The sequence below is a fragment of the Corvus cornix genome, chromosome 1 (genome assembly GCF_000738735.6).
Source record: "Corvus cornix cornix isolate S_Up_H32 chromosome 1, ASM73873v5, whole genome shotgun sequence".
Classification (NCBI taxonomy): domain Eukaryota; kingdom Metazoa; phylum Chordata; class Aves; order Passeriformes; family Corvidae; genus Corvus; species Corvus cornix.
In genome coordinates this window covers 27186449-27208913 of record NC_046332.1, presented here as the reverse complement: position 1 = coordinate 27208913, position 22465 = coordinate 27186449, and the positions used below count along the sequence as shown (strand labels likewise).

At 43.9% G+C, this 22465-nt stretch overlaps 1 protein-coding gene across 2 annotated transcripts in view; it reads left to right on the top strand.

The window, feature by feature from the left end:
• The window catches only part of TBX15 (T-box transcription factor 15), a 92747-nt gene extending 70993 nt beyond the window's left edge, over positions 1-21754 (top strand). For both annotated transcript variants that reach the window (XM_039559838.1, XM_039559836.1), the window contains exons 7-8: positions 5904-6001; positions 19396-21754. In XM_039559838.1, the coding sequence (XP_039415772.1) occupies positions 5904-6001; positions 19396-20180 (883 nt within the window). In that variant the 3' untranslated portion in view covers positions 20181-21754. The remainder of the gene's footprint in view (positions 1-5903; positions 6002-19395) is intronic.
• The last annotated feature ends 711 nt before the right edge of the window (positions 21755-22465 follow it).

Genomic DNA, 22465 nt, shown 5'->3' with positions numbered 1-22465 from the left:
GGAGGTTTGGCAAGGTCAGTGTTCATAGACGGGCAACTGCCCTGCATTTTCCACCACTCATTTTAATGCTACCCTCTCCATGATCACAAAGAAGACATTTAACTGACCTAGAGACTTCCCTAGCTCAGCTCTTCTGCTCTCATCTTACTGAAGTTGCGCACAAAGATGTTGCCACTCTCATTTAATCCCCACTGTGATCATCAGTTCTCCTTGAGGCATATGAAACTTTTATTCTGCTCTCCTCTCCTGTGTGGTGAAAGCAGTGTGTGTCCTGGGTACGAGATCTTCCCCGTGTGCACAGATACAGCTGCACTGAGGGCTGGGTTTGGGAGAGGGATTGATGCAGTTCCAGGTACATGGTGGGCTATATTAATGTGGAGGCATTAATAAGGTCCTAGCTCAGTGAATTTGGACAGTTTCCTGAAAAGGTTGGGAATTACTGATCTTTGTAGCTCATTGATTTAAGAAAGGGCAGGAAATTGCTACACGGCTGCAGCTGTGGGGAGGGCTCAGTAAGGCTCTCTGCTGATGTAAAGAGGAATTAAAATCTTTAAGGTATTACACATCAAAGGGAGCAGCCTGAGGCTTTAGGAAGAAAAAAACAGGCTAAGGTATTTGCAAGCATATATAGCAGTCAGGCGCCTGCCTCACAAGCAGGGGTCTGGCTGCAGTTGCACTGCTGTTGTCAGCTAGGGGAGGACACTCATGCTCAGCTGCCTCCTTCCCTGAGGACACATACATAGATATTCACACAGGAGGGAGGAAAGCATTAAGGTCCAAGCTGTGTGTGGAAAGGACTCTCCAAATAGGACTTTTCTTAACTGCGCTGGATGCCTTTTCTTTCCCTTGTGAATTTGTCATCTCATTAGGATCATTGGTCAAAAAAACCAATTGTGGTACTCTGCAACTTCCCACGTCCTTCCCACAGCTTCAGTCAAGTGCAGTGCATCAGACTGTGGGTGGAGAAGGTCCCACTGAAAATGTAGGTCTCCTTTGCAAAAGAAATAGGGTAATTTGGAGAAGGGCCATTTGTGAATCAGGCAAGTGAGTAGTATATTTTCAAGAGATTTTATGTATAAGGTCTTAAAAGAAAAAATAAAGGTGTGGCAGCAGCAAGAGACGCAGAATTCTGAGACAGCTCCAGGACATCCCATTCCAGTGACATTTGTTGCTGAGTCAGAGCCATGGTTAGAGTTTGCCAGCAAAGGATGGAGGAAACAACCCCCAGGGAAAAAAGCAGAGAATGGTGGAAGAAGAGGAACTCTTAAGCCACTTCTTTCCTAGGACATTTCCTTTCTGCTTTATGTTGAGGCTCTTCCATTAAATGGAGATGGATATTTTTCCTCCACTTATTTATTGTTATTGCTTCACTGTTGTCTCCTGCTGCAGAAATTATGGAGGTGACTTGTTTTTAAAACTAGCTTCCATTTTAAATCTTTCACTGCCATCATCTTGCAGCCTTCCCCTTTATTTCCTTATGACTGTGGTCTGCCTTCATCAGTGCAAGGGACTGCTAAGACCCCGCTGCTCTGGGGACATGCCATCATGATGTAACTGCCTGTATCCTTATGGGGGAGAAATCTTTTCCCAGATTCTTTCTTGGATCTCTTTCAGTTATTTTCATGAGTGTCTCTCTCCAGCCCTTACTGCCCCAGTCTTTGAGCTGGGAGAAGGAGCAGTGAGGTAGTTCAGAGGGAAGCATGGAAACAGCTCAGCAGCTCGCAGATGTTTAGCAGTCTTTGAGCACTCAAACCATGTTAAGCAGCAGTGTCCAGCAACCCAGCTATTAGCCTTGTTGGACTGGGGAGGTAGCCTGTGTTCAAAGGCCAAGTCTTTGTTCCCATTTATTAGAGATTCCCTCTACCCAATTTTTGGGCCTTCTTCACTTTTTGCAAAAGCACATAAAGTATCTGTAGAAATGCAACAAGAGAAGTTCCCGATGTTGAAAGAGAAGTTTCCTGGTGGTGAAAGGATACCCACATAATGTATGAATGAGGCAGATTATTACTCGGTTGCTTTCCTGAACTTCAAGAGATCAAGAAACCAGTTTTTGACATATGGAGCTCAGCTAGCCAAATGTTTGGGTAGTGAGGGTGCAGGTTTAATGCCACAGAGACTATTTTTGGAGACCGGGTAAAGTTCATCTGACAGTGCGATGCTTGCAGGAGCTCCGAGGAAGCCAGAAGGGACAACAGTCAGGAAACTCAATGGGGTGATGGAAGAAAAAACCCCTAGGATGAAGGAAAAAACAGCACTTTCCTTTCAGATGTGGGCAGCTGAGGTGAATAATAATTGTTTGTGTTAGAAATGCCCTTTGAGCTTTTGTCTAGGATAAGAGAGCCAGGAGGGCACTTGGAGCCAATAGTTTGGCTTCCCCAGCAAACAATGAAATGACATCCTGAATCCTATGTGCAGTGGGAATGGCAAGATCAGCCATATGGGATGGATTATGGAGGTGCACAGATAGCTCGTTTCACTTTTCAGACAATGGAACTGTTTCATTTATTGCCTATTATTAAAACTTTATAGCACTAAAAATAAAAGAATGAATGAAAAAGAGAGAGCAAATTTTGGATACCTTTAAAAGGACTGACCTTATTAAAAATTGCTGGCAGTGAGACCTCTTCTGATACTTTTTTTTTTTTACTTCCTTCATAAAGATGGTGTGAGAGGGAAGGGTTTATGGCCTGATAGATAGTTTGAAGTTAATTTTTCAGTGCAGTTCTTTGGAAGAGAAAGTAGATGCCACATGGATAATGTTCAGCACACTTGGTATCAGCAACCCTCAGCAAAGGCCCTCCAAATTTCCTGACTTTTCAGAAACACTGAAAACAATTATTTTTTTGTCAGCATTTATTATTGTCGCAAAATGCCTCTTCATTGGCCAGGTGGGGATTCTTTTCCTTGTTAGAGGTTGGAACACACACACAGAATAGCACTCCAGTATTTCTGCTGACTAGAGAGCACACCAATGTCCTAAACTGCTATGGGAGAGACAGTTATTAGAGTTGATAGGGATTAAACCTCTTGATTCCCACTCCATCACCTCAACATTTTATTTCAAAAGTAGGAATACATTGCAGACAGAAGAAAGGCTGGGGATAGGGTTGTAAAATCAGTACACAAAGGTTGTGTGCCTTTTCACCAAGAGCTGGTCTTTAGCGTGAATGCATGTTTTTCTTCTGCAAGACTCCATGCATGGTGTGGTAGGTGCCTAGCAGGTTAGCATATGAAGCTGCTGTCTCATGGATCTTGTCTGATGCCTGGAAGGATGTGTAAATTCAGTAAGGATGTGTTCTGCTTAGATGCTATTTCAAGAACGCCCACAGCATTTTTTCTGCATGGAGAAAAAGAGCTCCAAAAACCAGAAACCAAAGATTAAAAAAAAAAAAGAAACCCACAAACTAATGGGAAAACAGGTTGGTCTAGTATATAGAGGCTTAAATTTGTGCATAGGAGAAGTGGACATAACTTTGAGCTCTGTAACCCACATGCTCAGAGAGGATGTTTTATACACATGTTCAACATATGCATACTTGTGGGGAGTAAAGGACTCACATTTGGGGCAGGAAGAGCCTGCTGTGGAGTTTGACATCCTTTCTTCAGGTTCCTGTGATGCCACACTGCCCTCAGCATTGCAGGGCAAGGCCACACTGTTGCTGCCAGCAGTCACGGAGTGGAAAGGGAAGGGTGACAGGAGCTGTGTTCACAGCAAGGGGGCTGTTGTAGAACTGCTCCCCTGGAGCAGGAGGAGGTAGGTCCCTGTTGGTGTTGACTTCTTTCCTTTCTCTAACATACAGGGCAGGAATAGAGCAGCTTTACGAGCTGCTCTGGCACTCTCAGTGCTGCCATTTACCCTCTATCAGCTCACAGTCAAGTCCAACCCTTGAAAGCAGTATATTATTCCTGATATACTGTTTTATTGCTTCTTTTTATTATATCCTGGCTACTCTATTTTTTCCTTTTCTTTTGGAAATAGAAATTATATGGTACCTGTGAGAACTGTATTGATACAGGGGAAAGTGGTAGATGGAAAACAAGAAACTTTGAATCGTGAGTCAATTGCTGAGCTGCTGATGATGTAAGCTCCAGGGAGAGGCAGGGGTAATAGCTTTAATCTGCTTTTAGTGTCTCCATGAGCTACCTCCCATTAGGGATTGGTTTTTATTGGAAGGGCATTCTGAGACCAGAGCTAGAAGCCCAATGCTGGTGCAGAGTTGGGTTGTGTACCTGGGGATCTAAGGACTGAGCCAGACTGTGGTCTGCTGCTTTCAGTGAGCTGGCCTCCCTGCTTCCCCACACAATCCTGTGGCAGACACAGAGCAGCTGGATTAGCACAGCTGGAACTTTCAGTCTGCATTTCTGATATATTACGTGGTTCTAATCATCAAGGCAGGTCCTTTCAACAGCAGGTCTGGTTGCATTGCAACTTGCTCAGGTCATTTTATGCCCCCTGGATATACAGTACCAGAAAGTCTTCCCTGCGCTGGGGATCATTTCATGAGGCTGCGCAAAAGGTACCATTCTCTTCCTGGCTCTGTGTGTCGAGAAGCAGATGGAGTCTGAACATGTGTGACTTTCACACGCAGGTAGCAGAGGAAATCCTGGGGGTGGTACTGGTAGTCGAAGGGCAGCTTTTGCACACAGAGCCCAGCTTAGCAGATGGGTTCAAATTCTGCCCTGCCTTGTTGCCTCTGAGCTCCATGAGCTGGCAGAGGCCACTGTATTAACCAAATAGTTTTGTTGTAATGTGCTCAGCACTAGTGTGAGACTGCTATGCAGAGATGTCTTCTGTTTCTGCTTCTAACAGCTTAACAGCTAATAAACACCATGCAACAACCTCTCTTCTAAACCTCCTCTTAAAATACAGAGTTTGGTTTGCCAACTCCAATGTATTTAAAGCATCCAAGCTTCCGGGGAGACTTTGGAAAGTTAACTGAGTGAGTGGAGGCACGTGCAGAAAGACATTTTCAGAAGCAAAAGGCAGCTGCGGTGTCAGCTCAGCATCTGATGAGAGGCTCTGGGGATGTTGAGCCTTTTGCATTGAAAGGGGATATGTTCTCACACTTGATGAAGAATCTCTACTGGTATTCAGTCAGTGCAAGGGCTATAACCTACTGTGGGAAAAGAGGCAGGGGAAGGCAAGGAATGGGGAAGAGAGCAGTGTGCAGCTTCTACTGATGAGAACTTCTCCTGGGAAGAAACTCCCATAATACACCTACGTCCTCACTGAGCCCGTGGCGCTAAGAGACTTCCAGCAGACCCCAGACTGTCAAGAAGAAAAATTCTCACTCAATTTTTGGCTTTTTTTCTTTGATAAGTCTTTGTAGTGAGTTAGGGACTCAAGGCAGATATACCGTTGATCTTTTAGAAAGAGCATCTTATGCATTTCTAGTCAAAGTCCAAAACCAAGAAGATTCCCTTTTTGATGGCCTCTTGTAGCACTTCGGAACAGTGTCCAGAACTGTGAAGTGGCAGGGAAAGGTAATTCACAAAATCTCTCTGATTCCGTAGTCTGAATCCCAGACAAAATCCTTTGTTTGCATGACAGCTTATATCCAAAAAGTGTGGAGGGCCACTCAATGGTAAATTGAGATGCCTTGAGGAGCTGACAGTCATGTGTCCCCTGCAAAGCAGGCAGAAGGCTTGAGATTCTTGCTAGAAGGGAAAAAGGCATTGAGAGACTGCTAGGAGCTTTTGAAATCCCAGGCTGGGGAAATTTCATTTTACTCTCGTGGTCAGCACCTGTACGGGAAGGCTCACTTGAGGAATTCACAGATGCCAAGGTGACCTTCCGGTGGCCACTGCCAGCCTGCCAAGCAAGGTCAGAGCCTTCTTTCCTCAGTGCCTGTATCCCCAGCTGATTGATATTATTCACTCCTTGTTTTCTTTCCTTTGCACAGGACGGGGCTGGAGGCCATCATGGAGACCTACGCCTTCTGGAGGCCCCCAGTGCGCACTCTCACCTTTGAAGATTTCACTACCATGCAGAAGCAGCAAGGTGAGCAAGCAAAGGGATTGCAAAGAGCTGTAGGAAGAGGAGGAGAAGAGGGCATAAGAGCAGCAATGCACTTTTCTGTGTGTCCAGTGGCTGGAATGGGGATGTCACACACATTGTTGAGCTCTTGGCTGAAGGTCACAGAGCAGAGAGGGGGATGGAAACGGTGAACAGGCCATGCCTTATGATGGCAATGGAACCACTTGGGCTCCCTGGTCTCCCTACAGCTAGAGTCTTAAGAGCTAGAAGGAGGAGCAGGAAGGATTGTAGGGTTGGGCAACCCAGGCCAAGTACACAGCTTGAGTTAAATGTGAAGAGAGCACAGAAAGACTGAGGAAATGCTCAACCCTATCAGACTTGTTGTTCTTTATCTACAGTTTACCTTTGTCATTTGTATGGAAACACATGGGGAACAGGGTGGGTGTCCTCTGGAAGCTTTAGGAGACCAAGAATGTGTCTCCCTTTGGGGTCATGCTGCCTTGCCAAAGACACTTTCTGCCAGTAAGAATCTGGGAGGAATTATTGGATTGGCCAAGTGTTATCCACTTGTTCATGCTCCGTCTTTTCATAGCTTCTGCCCTTTACATATCTCATTTGTTAAGTAGGGCTTTCATCTCTAGTTTCAGGCCATGTTGCTATTTTGCTTTTTGCAGGGGTAGGTCTTCCCCATTCAATTTAGTGCAGCTATTTCTGGTTAAAAACACAGCGATCACTGAGAAAGAGATATCAAGGCAGCAGCCTGATACTTTTTTTATTCCAACGTACATGCAAGAAAAGAAATAATTCAAAATGGTGTTCAAATGTGACACCAGTGAGGTTAAACAATCAAAACCAAGTGCCTGCCCTATGTAGCAGATTCTCTAGCCTCTCACATTCAAGCTTGACATCATCCCCAAAACTTCCCTCCAGATCTTTAATCCGCCTGGGGATGGTGTGTTCTCCTCCAGATGCAGGGAAGTAGCCATGGCTGTTGGGGTTGCCCATCACTGAGGCAGAATCAGAAGGGTGTCCAGCACAGGAATCTCTCCTTGCTTGCTGACTGTCCCCCATGCCAGTTCCATATGCAACACCCCAGGGCCCAGGTCTCCTGCTAAATAATTTTTCTGATGGCACAGCACAGGAGTAGGACAGAGCACACTCCAGCCATCTCTGTTAGACTCCCCATGCATGGTCTTCACATGACCACCCAACTCTTCTTGACTAGCACAGCATGGGGCAGGAGAGATTTTGCAAAAGCTCATGGGCTTGTGTCGAGGAGCACTTGTGGTGGGGCATGTGGTCAGAGATGGGTTAAAGCAGGCATTTAGAAATGTTTTCATCACCCATCTAAATAGAAACATAACAGCCTCTCCTCCTGGTCACAGTCGCTGAAGCCGCCTCTCCCCAGTATCTCACCCCTATTCGGGCTCACCCGCCTCCCTCCCCTCAGTTATCAGATAACATCCTAGTGGCAACTCCAACTACTGCTTACGTGGTAAGGTAATACTAGGAAAGGAAAATATTTAATGTATTTTTAGCTTGTTATAATATAGTTCGGCAGCTGAAAAACCAGGAAGCAAGCCAGTACCCTGTAACCAGCAGGCCCTGTGCAGACCACCACCACTGCACCACAGACAATAAAGCCTAGGGCAGCCCTTAACTGAAGTTGTGTTCACAGGTTGATCTCAAAACCTAATAACTCATTACAAAACAGGGCTTGAGCTCTGCATTTGGCCACGTGAAATGATCTCAAGATAATAAATCAGAAATATTCCAACCCTCATAGTGCTCATTTCTCCAGTAGTTGCTGTAAAAAAGCTGACCCCTGGTCTCAAAAATAGGTGCAAAGCCAAGGTACAAACACACTCTATTTTAATTTCTGGCTGCTGGGACAGCCCCCAAAGGCCAGGACAAATATGCTGGTATGGAGTCCTCGGAATTGCCAGCAGATAGAGCAAAAACTGCTGAGATGGCTTTAAGCCACATGTGATTCTTCCCCCAAATGTAAGACAACCAGGATATATCATGTGCACAACTCTTCATCTCCTTGCTGTCAAGCACATGAACTGGGTGACAGGTGAGTAAATCACTGCTGTTTAAGAGCTGACATCAGCATAAACTATTGCACCTCAGATCCTCTGAGATTTTACAGGGATGTGACTTGCCCCAGAGTTTCCTCCTCTCCCCCATCTGGAGCTTCAGTGCTCTGAGCTGCATGGTATTATCTCATACCCTTGTAGATTTATGAATTAGAAACTTTCAGGGTTAAATTTCAATAAACTGATACTTTAATTCTAGATCCCACTGTGTTCTCCAAAGCTGGGTGAATATGTGACATTTCTGAATAAACATTTGAGGAAATGCAAGGTTTCCTCTTATCCCCTGAAATGTTTGTTGGGAAATTGCATGGGGGCTACAGGAGACTTTAGGGAGTAGATTTGTCCACTGCAGCTAAAGAGGAGTGAGTTCTTACTGCAGAGAGACAAGATGAGGGCAGCAAGAGTGGCCACATGCCTAGGATTGATGAGGACCAAGCCATGGTTCTTCAGCCTGTGAGGAGGGAAAGAATAGATAATAGTATTAAAATAAGATGCTGTCTGTGGTGATAGGAAAAAATACAGTAGGTTCCAGCTACATGAAGTTTAAGGATGTGCTGGAACAATTTCCCCATAGGAACTGTGGAATTCAGTTTTGATTTTCTAGAGATGGATCCATCCTACTGTAATAGGAAAAGTTATGTTTTCTGGGGCAAAAGCTTGGGGCATCAGCAGCATAAATATGGTGTCTTCCTTGCTTTCAAGGTAAATTTTTCTGTGCTATGGATTTCTACAGATTTTTAACTTTTCTTTTGTCACTTAGTAATTTTTTCATGAAATAAAAATGCCATCTCCCTTTTCCAAAATGGTTTTGTCCAACAAAAAATTATTTGGCTAGGTTAGAGATTTGACTGATAAAAATAACTGTATAGGTGTGGTGATTTTCTGGAGAGCGTTTAATTTATTGCCACATGTACCAGTTTGGAAAAGTTAGTGTGTATTGTGAAATGAGTAGCTGACGGATCTCAAAGCTGATGACTACAAATGCACCAGCCAGTGAGGACAATCCCAGTATTACTGGTTCCAGTATTAATTAGTTAATACTAATTTATAAAGAGCTAAATGAATTAGTGCATTTCCTAAGAGGTACAAATCCCAAAAATACTGCAAAGTGGGGACAAAAGTACCAAGGGCTACTTTTGGGATTGCTTGGTAACCTGCAAGCAGGCAAACATGCTTCATTCAAGAGACTTTAATTTTTCTGCTCTAACTAAATGTTTATCCCTTTTTGTGGGGTGTTAAGAACTAAGGAAAAGTTTCCCCTCATCCACCTTCTTCATATATTTAATTGTTTTACATGTTTTTATCTCCCTCTTCTGTGCCTCTTGAAGTGAATAGGACCAATCGTTTAATTTCTCTTTTAGTGGGAACTTTTCCAGCTTCTTAGTCGCTTCTTTAAACACAAGCCTGCATGGAGTATTCCAGACACATCCGCACGATACAATTATCTAAAGATATTACAATTTTTTCCACATTATCCTTTCTGCCATTCAACCTACATCCTAGCGCCTTACTCATTTGTTTGGCCCAAGCTTTATGTGGAGCAAGGGCCACAGTGACACACCAAAATCGATACTTGGTGTGCTGGATGCAGCTGTTTCACGCAGGGATTGAATAACTTTTAATCTGCACAATGATAGGTTTCAGCTGCCATGTAAACTGGAGAGTCTGATGTCGCACCCAGTCGCAGATGCCTGGTGCAGCTGAATCTTGTGGTCCATGAGCTTTAGTCTCACGTGTTGCCATTGAAGGACAGCGCATCAGCAAGTCCCTGCAGGTTTGTGACCTGAGTGGTCACCATGTTGTCCTACCAAGGGAAAGAACATGCTGCTTTAGTTAGTGAAATCCCCTGAACTGAGACCAAAACCTCTCTTTTGGAGCACAGAATCCAAAAGTATCTGCAGCTTCACAAGAGTGAACACCATGGTGGACACAATCACAGCAGATCTGCAGCCAGTTTTGAGAGAAAGAAGTCCCCCCTCCCCTGAAAAAACCTTTGCACAAAATGCTCAGAAAATGGCAGTTCAGGAGCAGCTGACCTTCCAGAGAACGGTATCACCCATGCTACAGCCTACCTACTACTAGCAAGAAAGGGGGCTTGGGATTATTAAATGCACATGGCAATGAGATGTGCGGGAAGCCAAGAATCTATTAAAGTCTTTAATTGGAATATATTTTCAAAACTTAGATTGAACCTCATCCAGATTCTCATTATTAAAAAATTTGTGGCTCAGTTTCTTGATTTTAAAAGGGAACATAAAAAAAAAAAAGAAGGGAAAAAAGAAAATCAGAGTTCCAGTAACTCTGCATTATGTCACTAAGAGTAAAAAGAGCTATTGCTGGCTCCTATGTGGTATCCAGTTTCCCACAGGATATTGTGATGAGTGGATCACTATCAGTGACTAAGTTTTGCAAGGACGTAGAGACTAAAAAGGTACTGGGGCAATATTAGAAGAGTGATCAGTATCTAATCCTTTCTGCAAAAGCTGATGACTTATCAAAAAGTGAAATCAAAGGTACCCTGGCAGTTGGTAGGAAGAAGTGCCTCCTAAGCAGAATTTCAGGACCAATATGAGAGTGACATGATATGATCTATCCATAGGCTTGCAGCACATAAAAATTCACTTTGTCATTAAATGAGTGTTTCGACAGATGCATAGCAAATCTGCAAGAATCAAACATCTTAAACTTTATTGGTGAGCTCTCAAGGCAGCTTTCCTTTCAAATAGGCTCTTTTCTTGAATAAGCGTTTTGCCGGGAACTCCACCAAAGGATAGATCCAGTAGATTCAATCCCTTCTCTATCAACTTGAGCATCTTCATTGATCTTGGGCTGGAGGTAGAGAGTCCACCTCTTAGAGAGTCTGCAAAATTGGTGTTAATGGCTCTTGAGATTAGCATTGAAAATTGTCTAAAAGGGTACTGGAGGGAAAGAGGGGTGTGTTCCTCCCTCGTAAAACAGTTGGTGCTATCTCTAGAGCAGCTTGCATGTACAAACTGACTGAGTACAGGTCCTACTGTCTCCTTCCAAGAGGGGAATATCTCAACCCTACAGTAATGTGTCAACAAGGATACGCACAAAAGGCTCCCTCTCCTCCGTGTGGAAGAGATTCAAGCATCTCATTTACTGCTGGAAAGGAATAATGTTTTCTTGTAGTAACGATGTTTCCAGACAGACCCTAAGTCTGCATGGGCTATCAGCAGATGCAAGACAGATACCCCAAGCTGAGGTGTTGCTGCTTTTCCAGCTTCTCTGTCAGTAAACATTACCCTTTCTGGGCAAGCGTCACCTCTGTCTTGCCAAAGTTTGTCTGTACTGCCTGTAACTCATTCGGTATAATACTCTTTCCCCATGGGGGTGGTGCTCAGAGAGCTGCCCTGATTGCACCCATATGAAAACAAAATCCTGAACACACAAGTGTGTACTGGTGTCAAGCAGAAGGAAGACTGAGCCCTCCAGAATTTCATCTGAAGGCATCACAGGCAGAAAGAAGTAAATAAATATTAAGATCCTTTTGGTTTTATCTGAGATCCTAGATCCCAAAACTAGTGTCTCCCAAAGGAGTGGAGCTGCTTATGCCAAGGGAGGTTGAACCACCTACAACTTCATCTGATTGGCCCCTTGCCTCCCAAAGGCAGCCATCAGTTCTGTCACCAATGTTACCAGGATAATCTGGATGCTGCTTCCCTTTCTAAGTCAATTGTGTACAGTCTAGGCTATTGGCAGAGGTCAGATAGCTGGGTGTGGACTCAATTATCTGCTTGATTCTTTTGACCTTGAAGAGGAGATTGGAAACAGAGCAGTTGTTGCCAGAGTTATTGGGATCAAGTGCTGGTTTCTGCTGCATACTTCAAATGGCTCGTAGATTGCCTCATTTAAACAAAGCACCAGGGAACAAGCTGTTCCAGCTTCTTCTAGGTTGAGCTGCAGAAAGTTTTTCTTTAGAGAAGGGACGTTTTTGGTGCTTCACTGAAAAATTAAAATACCCTCCCAGATGTGACACAAGAAGCTGGAAGTCAAAGTCTGTGCCACTTCCTCACGACCTAAAAGGAGCCTGAAGTGCTTTGTTGCTCAGGAGAGGTGTTTACCCTGAGTTCTAGTGATTGAAGCCTAAGTCTCTGTTACCTGATGAGTGGTGATCAGATTTCACATGAATAACTGGAGGTGGGCAATGACACTTTGAAGATTTGCACAGTTTCCTCAGAGCAGCACATTATTTTGTTATGAATAGAAAATTACATGTTCCTTGAATTTGCCACAGTACTTTGACGTTTTTCCTCAGCTGTCTTGTCTCAGCTCTGGATATGGGTGGGAATGGAAATCACATGTCCTGAATCGCACTTTTTGTCCACATTACAAAAAAGGGTTGCTTTTTACCATTATGTCTTGAAAATATTTTATCTTTGAGGGTGACCGAGGCAAGTTTTATCTCTAACTTTCTGACTGCTCAGTTTGCATTGCAGAAATTTGTAAGAGGTAAAGGGAAGTAAAGTATTTTTCTGAGCTGTTCTAGATCTACCATTAATTCCAGTGATTCTTGTAATTTGAGGCAAAGGTATTAAAAAAGTCCTTCTCTGTAATTTGCTAACCTTAACCAAAATTTCCTTTCATTCCTCACTTTTGTGCCATACAGTACATACTTTCCCCGTTAAACCTATTGCTGTAATTATCTTTTTTTTTTTTTATGTGCTCTGTGAGCTGTATCCCAAAGAACTACAAAGCACTCTTTATGTTTCCTCTACAACCCAGCAACTTGGCACACAGTAGGTTCTGAGTCTCATCTGGGCCTTTTAAAGATTTTACCAGTGGATTCATAATTTGATAATTGGCCAAGGGCTCTAGAGAGAAAAAAAGGCAGCTACACTCCGTGAAGACAGAAATGGCTCTCATTCCCACAAAAGTGGGAAGTTTTCATTCCTAAAAACAGGGAAGGATTGAAGAGAGAGGGTCCAGCATGTCACAGACCAAGTGGCCCTGCTCTTTCTTGGTGAGAAGACAACAGGCATCAAAGACATTTAGTTTTCCAAGGAGGTAAAGAGGGAACTCAGAGGAGTAGCAATGGTGATGAAGAATCTTTTAGTCCTTCTGAAGGTTTTAGGTTTGAGTTTTGGAAAGCTAGGAATGGGAGCAGAGACCTTGAGCTGCCAATTATACTTGCAAGGAAAACGTTGCCATGATAGGTAAGAGCAGGAGTGACACCTGATATTGTGGCATTTAGATGTCTGTAGGCATCAAGCAGGACTGAGGCATGTGCTGCTTGAAGCAGAAATGGATCCAGGTTTGTGCTATGCCTGGCTCCAAAAGGACATGAGATCAGATAATTACAGTGGCACACTCTGGCCTCGTAATCTATCAGTCAGGCAATCTGCACAAACCCTCCCTCCTGACCTCATTACTCCCTCAGGTTCCCATCCTTGGGCAATTAACAAATTTAATTTTTGCTCTGCAGCCAAGGGTGAAGGAAGGCAGAGAGTAAATTTCGTGTGCCATACTTACTGTGCATGTGTGTGCAAGTGAACAGAATAGGAATGGGATTTACCTTTTTGTTCAAATTTGTTTTCCTGCATGCATGCCATTACATTTATTTACTGTTGTGTCCGAGGATAAAACACTGCAAAACACTGGGAAGAGTTGCTCTTTCCTGTGCTTTAGAAAGACCCTGTACATATGCATTCAAGACTGTAGAATCCTCACAAAACCCAGACTTTTCAAAAATGCCTTGGAGTACATCTGCACGGACAGGCTCCTCTGTGCTCCTTTCTGGCCAGACACATGCCAGCTCCTGGCCAGCTCCATTTGGAAAGCTGGAGAGTTGCATTATCATGGCTCTGTGCCCAAGTGAATATAAACTGCCTCTCAGGAGGGCTTATTTACTCAAGTTAAGTGCCAGGAGGAGAGCTATGAGCCAGGTGAATGACTAGAGGCCACAGTCCCTTTCTCCTGCACCTTCAGGTGCTTGGACACCTGCCTATCACATGATGAAGATGCCAACATCTCAGGCAGGTGTCAGAGGAGGGGCTGTGGCTCCTCCAGGAGGTGGATAGGTGAGGTTGTGCACCTATCAATGCAAGCATCTGGCTTTTGAGTTAGTCCTGTTCACATATGGAGGTGGAAGGAGATGGCTTGGCTGAGGCTGTGGGCTGGACACTGTCCTGTGGGCTCAGCACAGCCTCCAGGCTGTGGACTGGCCATGCTGACCCTGCAGTTCGTGTCTGGCCACAAGATAAACTAGCTTGTAGGTGGGTGTGGGCTAAGCTCTCTAAAAAGCACTTGCACTCAAAGAATAACTTTGTGCTGCCTGACCCATCAAAATGTAAAATCTTAAGACAAACCACCTTGCTGCTCCCATCCTTGTTAGAAAGTAAGGCACAAGCTCTGAGGACACGCAGCCACATCTCTTTGCAATGTGACAATGAATACCAGGCCATCCCTGTCTGAGACCAGCCATGCTGAGAACTGCAGGTTGTGACCAAGTGCCCAGACTGCTCTAGAGTTTTTGTCTGTCTGATGAGATCCTGCCATTGCACAGGGTATGGCATTCATGTTCAGGTAACTTGTGCTGACAGCAGCTCTGCACTAAGCAAGGACTTCAGGGACCGAAAGGTTTGTATGGAGGCACTGCAGGTGATGGTAGCATCCGATGCCTGGAAACATTGGCAAGGAAAATATGCTGCAGTGGAGTCCAAAGTTTGATTTATGTGCACCTTTCAGATAAAGGAGGTTGGGATAAGTTGTGGGTCAAGTGAATAGTATGGTGTCATTCGTAAAAGAGATCCCAGAAAATTTTCCATGCACAATTCCTTCAGACTCCCTTGGCACTGACGCTCTCCCCACTATCTTGCTGTTGCCAGAAAGCTCCTTTGGCTAATGCTGGCTGCTGGAAGATGTGTTTTCCATCTACACTGCAGTGTTAGAAGTTCTCTACGTGACCTGCCTTCTGTGGAAGAGGTCCCTGTAGCACTTCAGATGCCCTGTCATGCTGAATGCTTCAAGAATACTCCAAACCCCTCATTTTAAGGCACATTTAAGGCATGTATGACTATGGATGTTTGGGCTGCAGTTTGCCCTGAAATTGTCCATAACACAAGCTCAGTCTAGGTTAAAGCAAAAGCAAGGGTTTATTGAGAACATACAGGAAGACAGCACCATTACTGAGGCTTGGATGGACACACGAGACAGGAAGGAAATACCAGTCGTAAGCTACTTCAGATGATATTTTAATGGCAGTTCTTGTTGATACCCAGAGGAAAAGCTGGAGTTTCTTCCCTAAGCCTTGTGGGCCTGTATCTGACACTGGTGCACAGACAGCATTTCTATTCGGTGTCACAAGAGGAAACGCTGGCAAGAAGAGGAAGGTTTGCCTTTACATCCCACCCTCTCCACATGGTCTCCCTGTCTTCCACCATGATTTCCTTCTTCTTTTTCCGTACTTCTCAGACCCAGTTTGCAAATTTTGACTTCTCTTGCACTTGATCATTCTCCAGTTCCCCTCATTGAAAATGCTTCTGTCCTTTTGATAAGGTCAACTTAGTTATCACTTGTATGCCCAGAGAACAAGCTCCTTTCAGGTTGACAGCATTGCTTGGCTAAACCCTGGACAGAATAGCAGGACACTGTGAGGACAGACACTTTCTCCTGCCATGTGGGGCAGGGTTCAGACACAAAGGAGGGGCCTTTGAAGTTCTGAACCGTCTATTTTATACGAATGTGACCTGATCACCACACATAGGTGGGACCAATGTCTGCATAGCCAAAAAATGATCTTCTGGAGGCCAGTCAAAATAGTAATTAATCACTCTGGAATCATGATAAGAGGTGAGAGATACTGTGACATTACTGGTAAATGCTTTTGGTGTTGGCAACTATTCCCACAGGAAACAGTGGGTAGAGAAAAGGAACAGAGGAGAATTATTGAGGGATTCATTTTATTCTTGCTTAAATGTGGTTTCAGTTGACTTAAACCAGACCTAAACATAGTTCTGTGTATCAGTTTAACTAGATTGGTTTGTATCCATGCCTTCCATTAAAATGACACACACATCTGTGTATCCAAGACTGTGGTATGGTGTGGATATATTTGCTGGGCTTGCTGCCATCTCTAGGGGTACTTGGCTGACTTTGTAACAGCTACACACCAAGTTACAACTTCACGTAAGTCCAAGCTGTGTATGGCCCATACTTAGGGCTGCTAGCAAAGATGGCTAAGAAATATCCTTCAGAGCAGAGCGGAGCTGGTCCAAAGAGGATGAGCTGAGACAGGCCTTGCGTTGTACTATTTCCTGTTCCACTTAAAGGTGTAAAGACTGTTTTGCAAATGATCAGGAACTTCCTGCTTCTGCAATAGGCTCTGTTGCAGCAAAAGTGTGGTGTGTCCTGTGCTTGTGATTGGTGTTAGTAGCAAAGCATTCTTGGAAGATAATTGTCAAGTTTGCCATTTGCTCCCATTGATGGGTCTCTTACCTCCTCATCATTTTGAAGTTAACAGAGAAAAAGAAAAATCTTTTTTACTTTGTTTCCTCACTTCTGTGTTGTCACTTCAGGGTTTTCCTGTTGGCCTGCAAATAGGGATTATTCAAAGCAGAATCACTCAGACCCTCTTTGGGGGTGACCTGAAATGTGCAATTCTCAGTGTTGGAACCATTAAGGAATCCTTGAAATTGCTAATATGCAATCTCTACTTTTACTCTGTGTAGCCAAAGCCTCTTATGATTGAGGTAACTGGTGTGTGCACTTTTCTCCTCCTGAGTTTTTAAAGGTTAACTATGGGGTAAAGGAAGACTGAAATGAAGACACTGCATTTAATAATTTATTCTACATATTTTATTTCAAGCAGATCATTAAATACTCATACATATATACATACCCATTTTTACTTATTCTCCAGACACTGTCAGCAAGTGAGTCACTTTCTGCAGTTTGTTCATTAAATGTATGGTGTAAAGAGTCAAAAGCAGGTTTCCTGTGGGTTAAATACATCTCACTTTGTGCTATATTTGTTTTGTGGTTATTTGACCTCCATATTTTGGGCTTGGATAACTAGAAGATGATACATGAATTCACCTGTCTGCCTGCCCTCCCCATTACATGTTGTGCTCTCTCTATCAAGGGCTAACAGAAAAATGGGTGTCTGTAGTTGTGTACCTCAGTTCAATCTCACCTTTATCAGCAATTTCAACTAAAACAGGCTGCAATTGAGCTACTCGTGTAGAGGCTGACCTTCCCTTCTGCTGACCCTACTGCAGTATTGACAACCTGTAAAAGAGAGACAGGGGGAAAGGCTGGAGAAGGTACCATCTTAACTTACCACAGCCAAAACAGCCTGAGGTTGTCTATCAGAGGCCTTAAATGAACCAGAGAAGTGTAGCCTTTAAAATAAATGCTAAATTAGAAATTTACGCAGCAAGCCTTTGAACTCTGGAGATAAAATATGTGAGCAAGTTTGAGCATTTCAGTATTGTTGAGAAGTGAATGCAGAGGGTCCATGACGGCATTTGAAATTCAATTTCTCTCATTTACTTTAATGGAGATTCGATGCAATGTTTCTCTTTTATGCTTCTGAATGAGTGACAAAAAGAGTCAGTGGCTCAGCAATAACTGATAAGCATTCCTCCCCATGGCTGGTAATGGGAATGACTGCTTTGACTTAGCAACATAGAAATTTGCCTTTTGTTAGTGTTGCCTAGGTAAACAGCAATCACTTCTGGCTATGCTTACCCAATGCTGCTTTTCTTCTTTTTTTTGGAATCTGGGTTCAAAAAAATTTTTAATTAAAAAATCACAAATATTATTAATGTCTCAAGGTTACATTTTCACTGCCCATTCTGTTTCATCCTAGATGTGTCAGAAAGAGTCAGATATAATCTCACTTTCATTCTCACCACCATATACTGACACAGAACCTGTTTTCCTAGTGCATCTCCTAACCACTAGCATCACCTATTCTCTTTTCATCACGCAACACTTCATTAAGTTCCTCCAGTTTTTTTGCAGCTGACCTAGACTGACCTCAAAATCCTGCTGGATTTTTGTCCATAAGGCGATACAAGAAAAAGCTGTCCCTTGTTTTTGATTCTCAGTGTGCAATCTCTGCCTTGGTGAATTTCACCTGCCCACTCTAACACCATCTTTTCAAGTCCCTTTGCTTCTCATGTGTAATCTTCTACCTTGTTGGAAATGCTGCCTCCCAGTTCCTCTGGGTCTGTTTATTCCCTGGTCAAATTTCTTCACCAGCACTTCTTCCATCCTTTTACAAGAGTCTCGAGTGTAGGTTGCCCTAATGAAGAAAGGGAATCTCATACAAAGAGAATAATCAAATGAAAATAAAAGATTTCACATCAGAACACTGAATTCCCTTATGTACAAAACTGATTTTCCTGGTTGTTCAAGGAAGCTTCCTCTGATTCAGACTGTTGCCTATAAATAATCTCAAGCTCAAAATTGTGCCATCATCTTCTTCATATCACTTACTTTCAGTTTGCTACCATTCTTGGTAGTATTACACAGTATTATTTTCCCAGGTCAGAACATGTGAGCATCCCTGCTGTGAAGAACGGTCAATTCCATCATTCATAGGATAAATACTGTATAATGCATTGATACTACTGACATGCATATATCAGTATTTTGTTAACACCAGTGGTACAACATATGGAATCCCTTTTAAATTTTAAGCACAGGATTGAAAATCCTGACACATCCCCTTTCTGCACTCTCTGGAGCAGGATATAGCTTGAAACTGTGTCCCTTCACTTTAGCGTTACTTCTGGCTTGAATCAGCCCCGCGGCACCGTGAGCCAGCTGACAAAAAATGCTGAATGGTGCATAAGTCCAACATGCTCTCAGCCACTTCCCACCACGAGCCCCTGAGCAGATGATAAAGCATGTTTGCGGTGGGACCATACAGTTCACTGACTGGTGGTCTTCCTGCAGACCAGGAAGAGGAGAAACTACCTTTTTTCCCCTAAAAAAGGACTAGGCAAAGATGCCTGGAAATGGCAGATCTCTTGACTCATGGAGCAGTGCTTCCTTGCAGCTTTTCCCAATGCCTTGGGTTACTCTGTGGCAGGCTTGCTTCCCTCTCCCATTTTAAAAAGGAATAAAACTTCTGTTGAAAAACAAAGTCGTAAGGAAAAAAAAAAGAAAGAAAGACCAAGGGATGCTATTAATAAAGTGAGGGCCCTTGCCAAGAAAGGCTGAGTTTTCCAGCGGCCATTTTACCACCCTTGCCTCTTTATTAAACTAAGCTGTTTTTCAGTGAGACCATCTCATTATGCAGATGTGGTTCTGGGTGCTGAACATCCTCCCATGTGTTTTGTTTTGCAGGAGGCAGCACAGGGACCTCCCCGACCACCTCCAGCACAGGGACCCCATCACCATCCGCTTCTTCTCACCTTCTCTCTCCATCCTGCTCTCCTCCAGCCTTCCATCTGGCCCCCAACACTTTCAATGTTGGCTGCCGGGAGAGTCAGCTTTGCAACCTCAACCTGTCTGATTATCCTCCGTGTGCCAGAAGCAACATGGCAGCACTGCAGAGCTACCCAGGGCTGAGCGATGGGGGCTACAACCGGCTGCAGAGCAGCACTGCCTCTGCCTCGCAGCCCTCCGAAACCTTCATGCCTCAGAGGACTCCCTCCTTGATCTCAGGAATGCCGGCTCCTTCCTCCCTGCCCAGCAACAGCAAGATGGAGGCATACAGTGGCCAGCTGGGATCTTTCCCCAGCTCCCAGTTTCAGTATGTCATGCAAGCAGGCAACCCTGCCTCCACCTCCTCCTCTTCACACATGTTTGGTGGTGGCCACATGCAGCAGAGCTCCTACAACGCCTTCTCCCTGCACAATCCCTACAATCTTTATGGATACAATTTCCCTGCTTCCCCCAGGCTGGCGGCAAGCCCAGAGAAACTCACCACCTCCCAAAGCACTTTACTCTGCTCTTCCCCATCCAGTGGGGCCTTTGGAGAGAGGCAATACCTTTCCACAGGGATGGATCACGGCATGCACATGATCAGCCCTCCCTCCAGCAACCAGCAGACGGCCGCCGCCTGTGACAACAGACAGTACGGAGCGGTTCAGGGCTCCTCCTCACAGATGTCTGTGCACATGGTCTAACAAGCCATGCCTCTCCTTGGCACTGAAGGCAGCCGGACCTTCATTGTTCCCAGGGGTGAACCCATCCCAGTACCCTTTTGCCTTCAAACTTATAGTGGAACTAGTATTGTAATGATAAAAAAGAACATAAGCCATCTAGGTGTGTGCCCCAGAACCTTCTGGAGAGCCTCGACTGACAGCCATGGCAGCTTGTTGTAGCCCAAGGCCTCCAGATTGGCATGGAGCATCTACTTTTTCTGGACATTGCAGAGAAGAGGGCATGACTTTAATGAGAAGTTGGAGAGAAGCAGCTGAATTTACTGTTTAAGCTTTAACTTTAAGCAGTGTGAGCTTTCGGCGTGGAGGGACCCATTCCCTGTGCTGTCTCCCAGAGGTGCTGAAGAAGGGCAGTCTCCCAGGGCTTCATCCTCTGAAGCTGCGCTGTGCATGGCTCTAAAGCCCTCCCCCTTCCCAGACTGTCCTCACTGCTGGAGTGGCTCAGCCCATTTCTGCAAGCGGCAAGGCCTGTGTGGCCTTCTTCCACTGTAGCACAGGAATGGCGCTGCTGGGCCAGAGCTTCTTCCAAAGAGGTTTCTGCATTTTCACCATGGCTCTGCCCAACTGGCTGTTGCTTTATGAAGGTCGAGCTCACCAGCATCCAACCTGCAGATGGAGATGGGAGTGAGAGGAGAGAGAAAAGTTTTAGCTCACTAATGAGCCTCAGACAGAAATGGGGAGGGAACTTTGGAAAGATGAATGGGGGGAGGGGGCTCAGCTCCTGTCGACTTGACTGGAAGTAATGCAGTGAAACCGAACGGATGACAGCCTTGGTCGGGAATGTGTGTGTCCCACAGCACTCATCCCAGTGGGAAGAAACTGTCCAGACTGAGCACATGGGGAAGAGCAATGAAAAAAGAGAGCTCTACAGGAGTGCAGCTGACCTTGCATGCGAGAGTTGCCGTAGAAAACCATTAGCATTTCAGACACAGTGAGGTTGAGTATTTGCCAACCTTCCACCTGCCACATGGTCTCTGTTTAACCAAATAGATCATTACCTTTTAACATCTTTATTTTCTGGGTTTTTTTTTTTCCTTGTTCTTTTTTTTCCTTTTTTCTCTTCAAATCCTTTAAAAATAAGAAAACAATTGTAGCTTGGTGCAAGCTATGCATTTAAGTTGTGTGAAAATGCAAATACCAAGTAACAGAATACAGATATTATTGAGAGTTGTTGTGAGGTGTTGTAGATAAATGTATTTATATGCCTAGTGGGGTATTCAATATTATGAATATAAAAGAGGGCAATAAAAATGGTATGTAAAATATGTATGAAGAAAAAGCTGTATAAAGATTTGCCCTATGGACGGAACTCTGTTTCTAAGTGCCAAGCACAGAAAGCGCTAAATAAATCTTTGCAATTGTTCCCTCTGTGTTCTTCTCTGTCTGTGAGGCTTCCTCAGTGGTTTTCTAGAGACAGACATTTTCAAAATACTGTCACATGTGTTTGCACAATAGAGGGGGTGAAGACTCGGTGCTAGATTGTGAAGTCCAGGCAATATTGCAATAAAAATAAAAATTCTGTCAAGAAATTTGAAAAATTGAGTCCTTGGAATTTGTAAGTTGCCTTCTTCACAGGAAGTGTATCTTAAAAACAGCTGGAGTTGTTATTTTGATTATTCTAGAAGCTCTTCAGAATAAATTTTCACAGTCAATACAGTCAACAACACTTAAAAATAGCAATATAATTTATTTCTCATTTTAAAATAATTTTAAAATGTCATTTGGGGGTATGTGTCAGTTTTTTATTTGCACTGTATTTCTAATATGAGACTGAGACATTAAAACTGAAAGCTGTGGGGAAGCTGAAGTCCCCTCAAACCTGGGTGAAAGTTACGGCTGCAGAGTTTACAGCTTTCCTTGTGTCAATAAACTTTTTTTTCCCCTGAATTGAAAAAGCACCAGAAAGGTAGAAAGACCTTTAAAGATCAATTCTGCAAGAATTTCTTTATTTTTGTTTTTACAAGGGAAGATAAATATACTAATGCCATTCCCAGTTCTATGCCTAGTCTGTCTGACTGTATTCTGGCTTTTACTGTGTCTAGCCTTGGATGCTGCTGAAAAGGGTAAGGGGGATTATGGATGGGGACAATCTTCACCTTGTTGTCTTTTGTTGACCCCTAACAATGAATTATCGGTTTAATCTTGAACAGGGGGTTTTAGAGCCTTTCTAAAATGCTTTCAAAATCTTTCAGAAATGCCCTTCAATCTGTGCTTTGATGTTTGCTTTTGGGTTTAATTCCATTTTATGG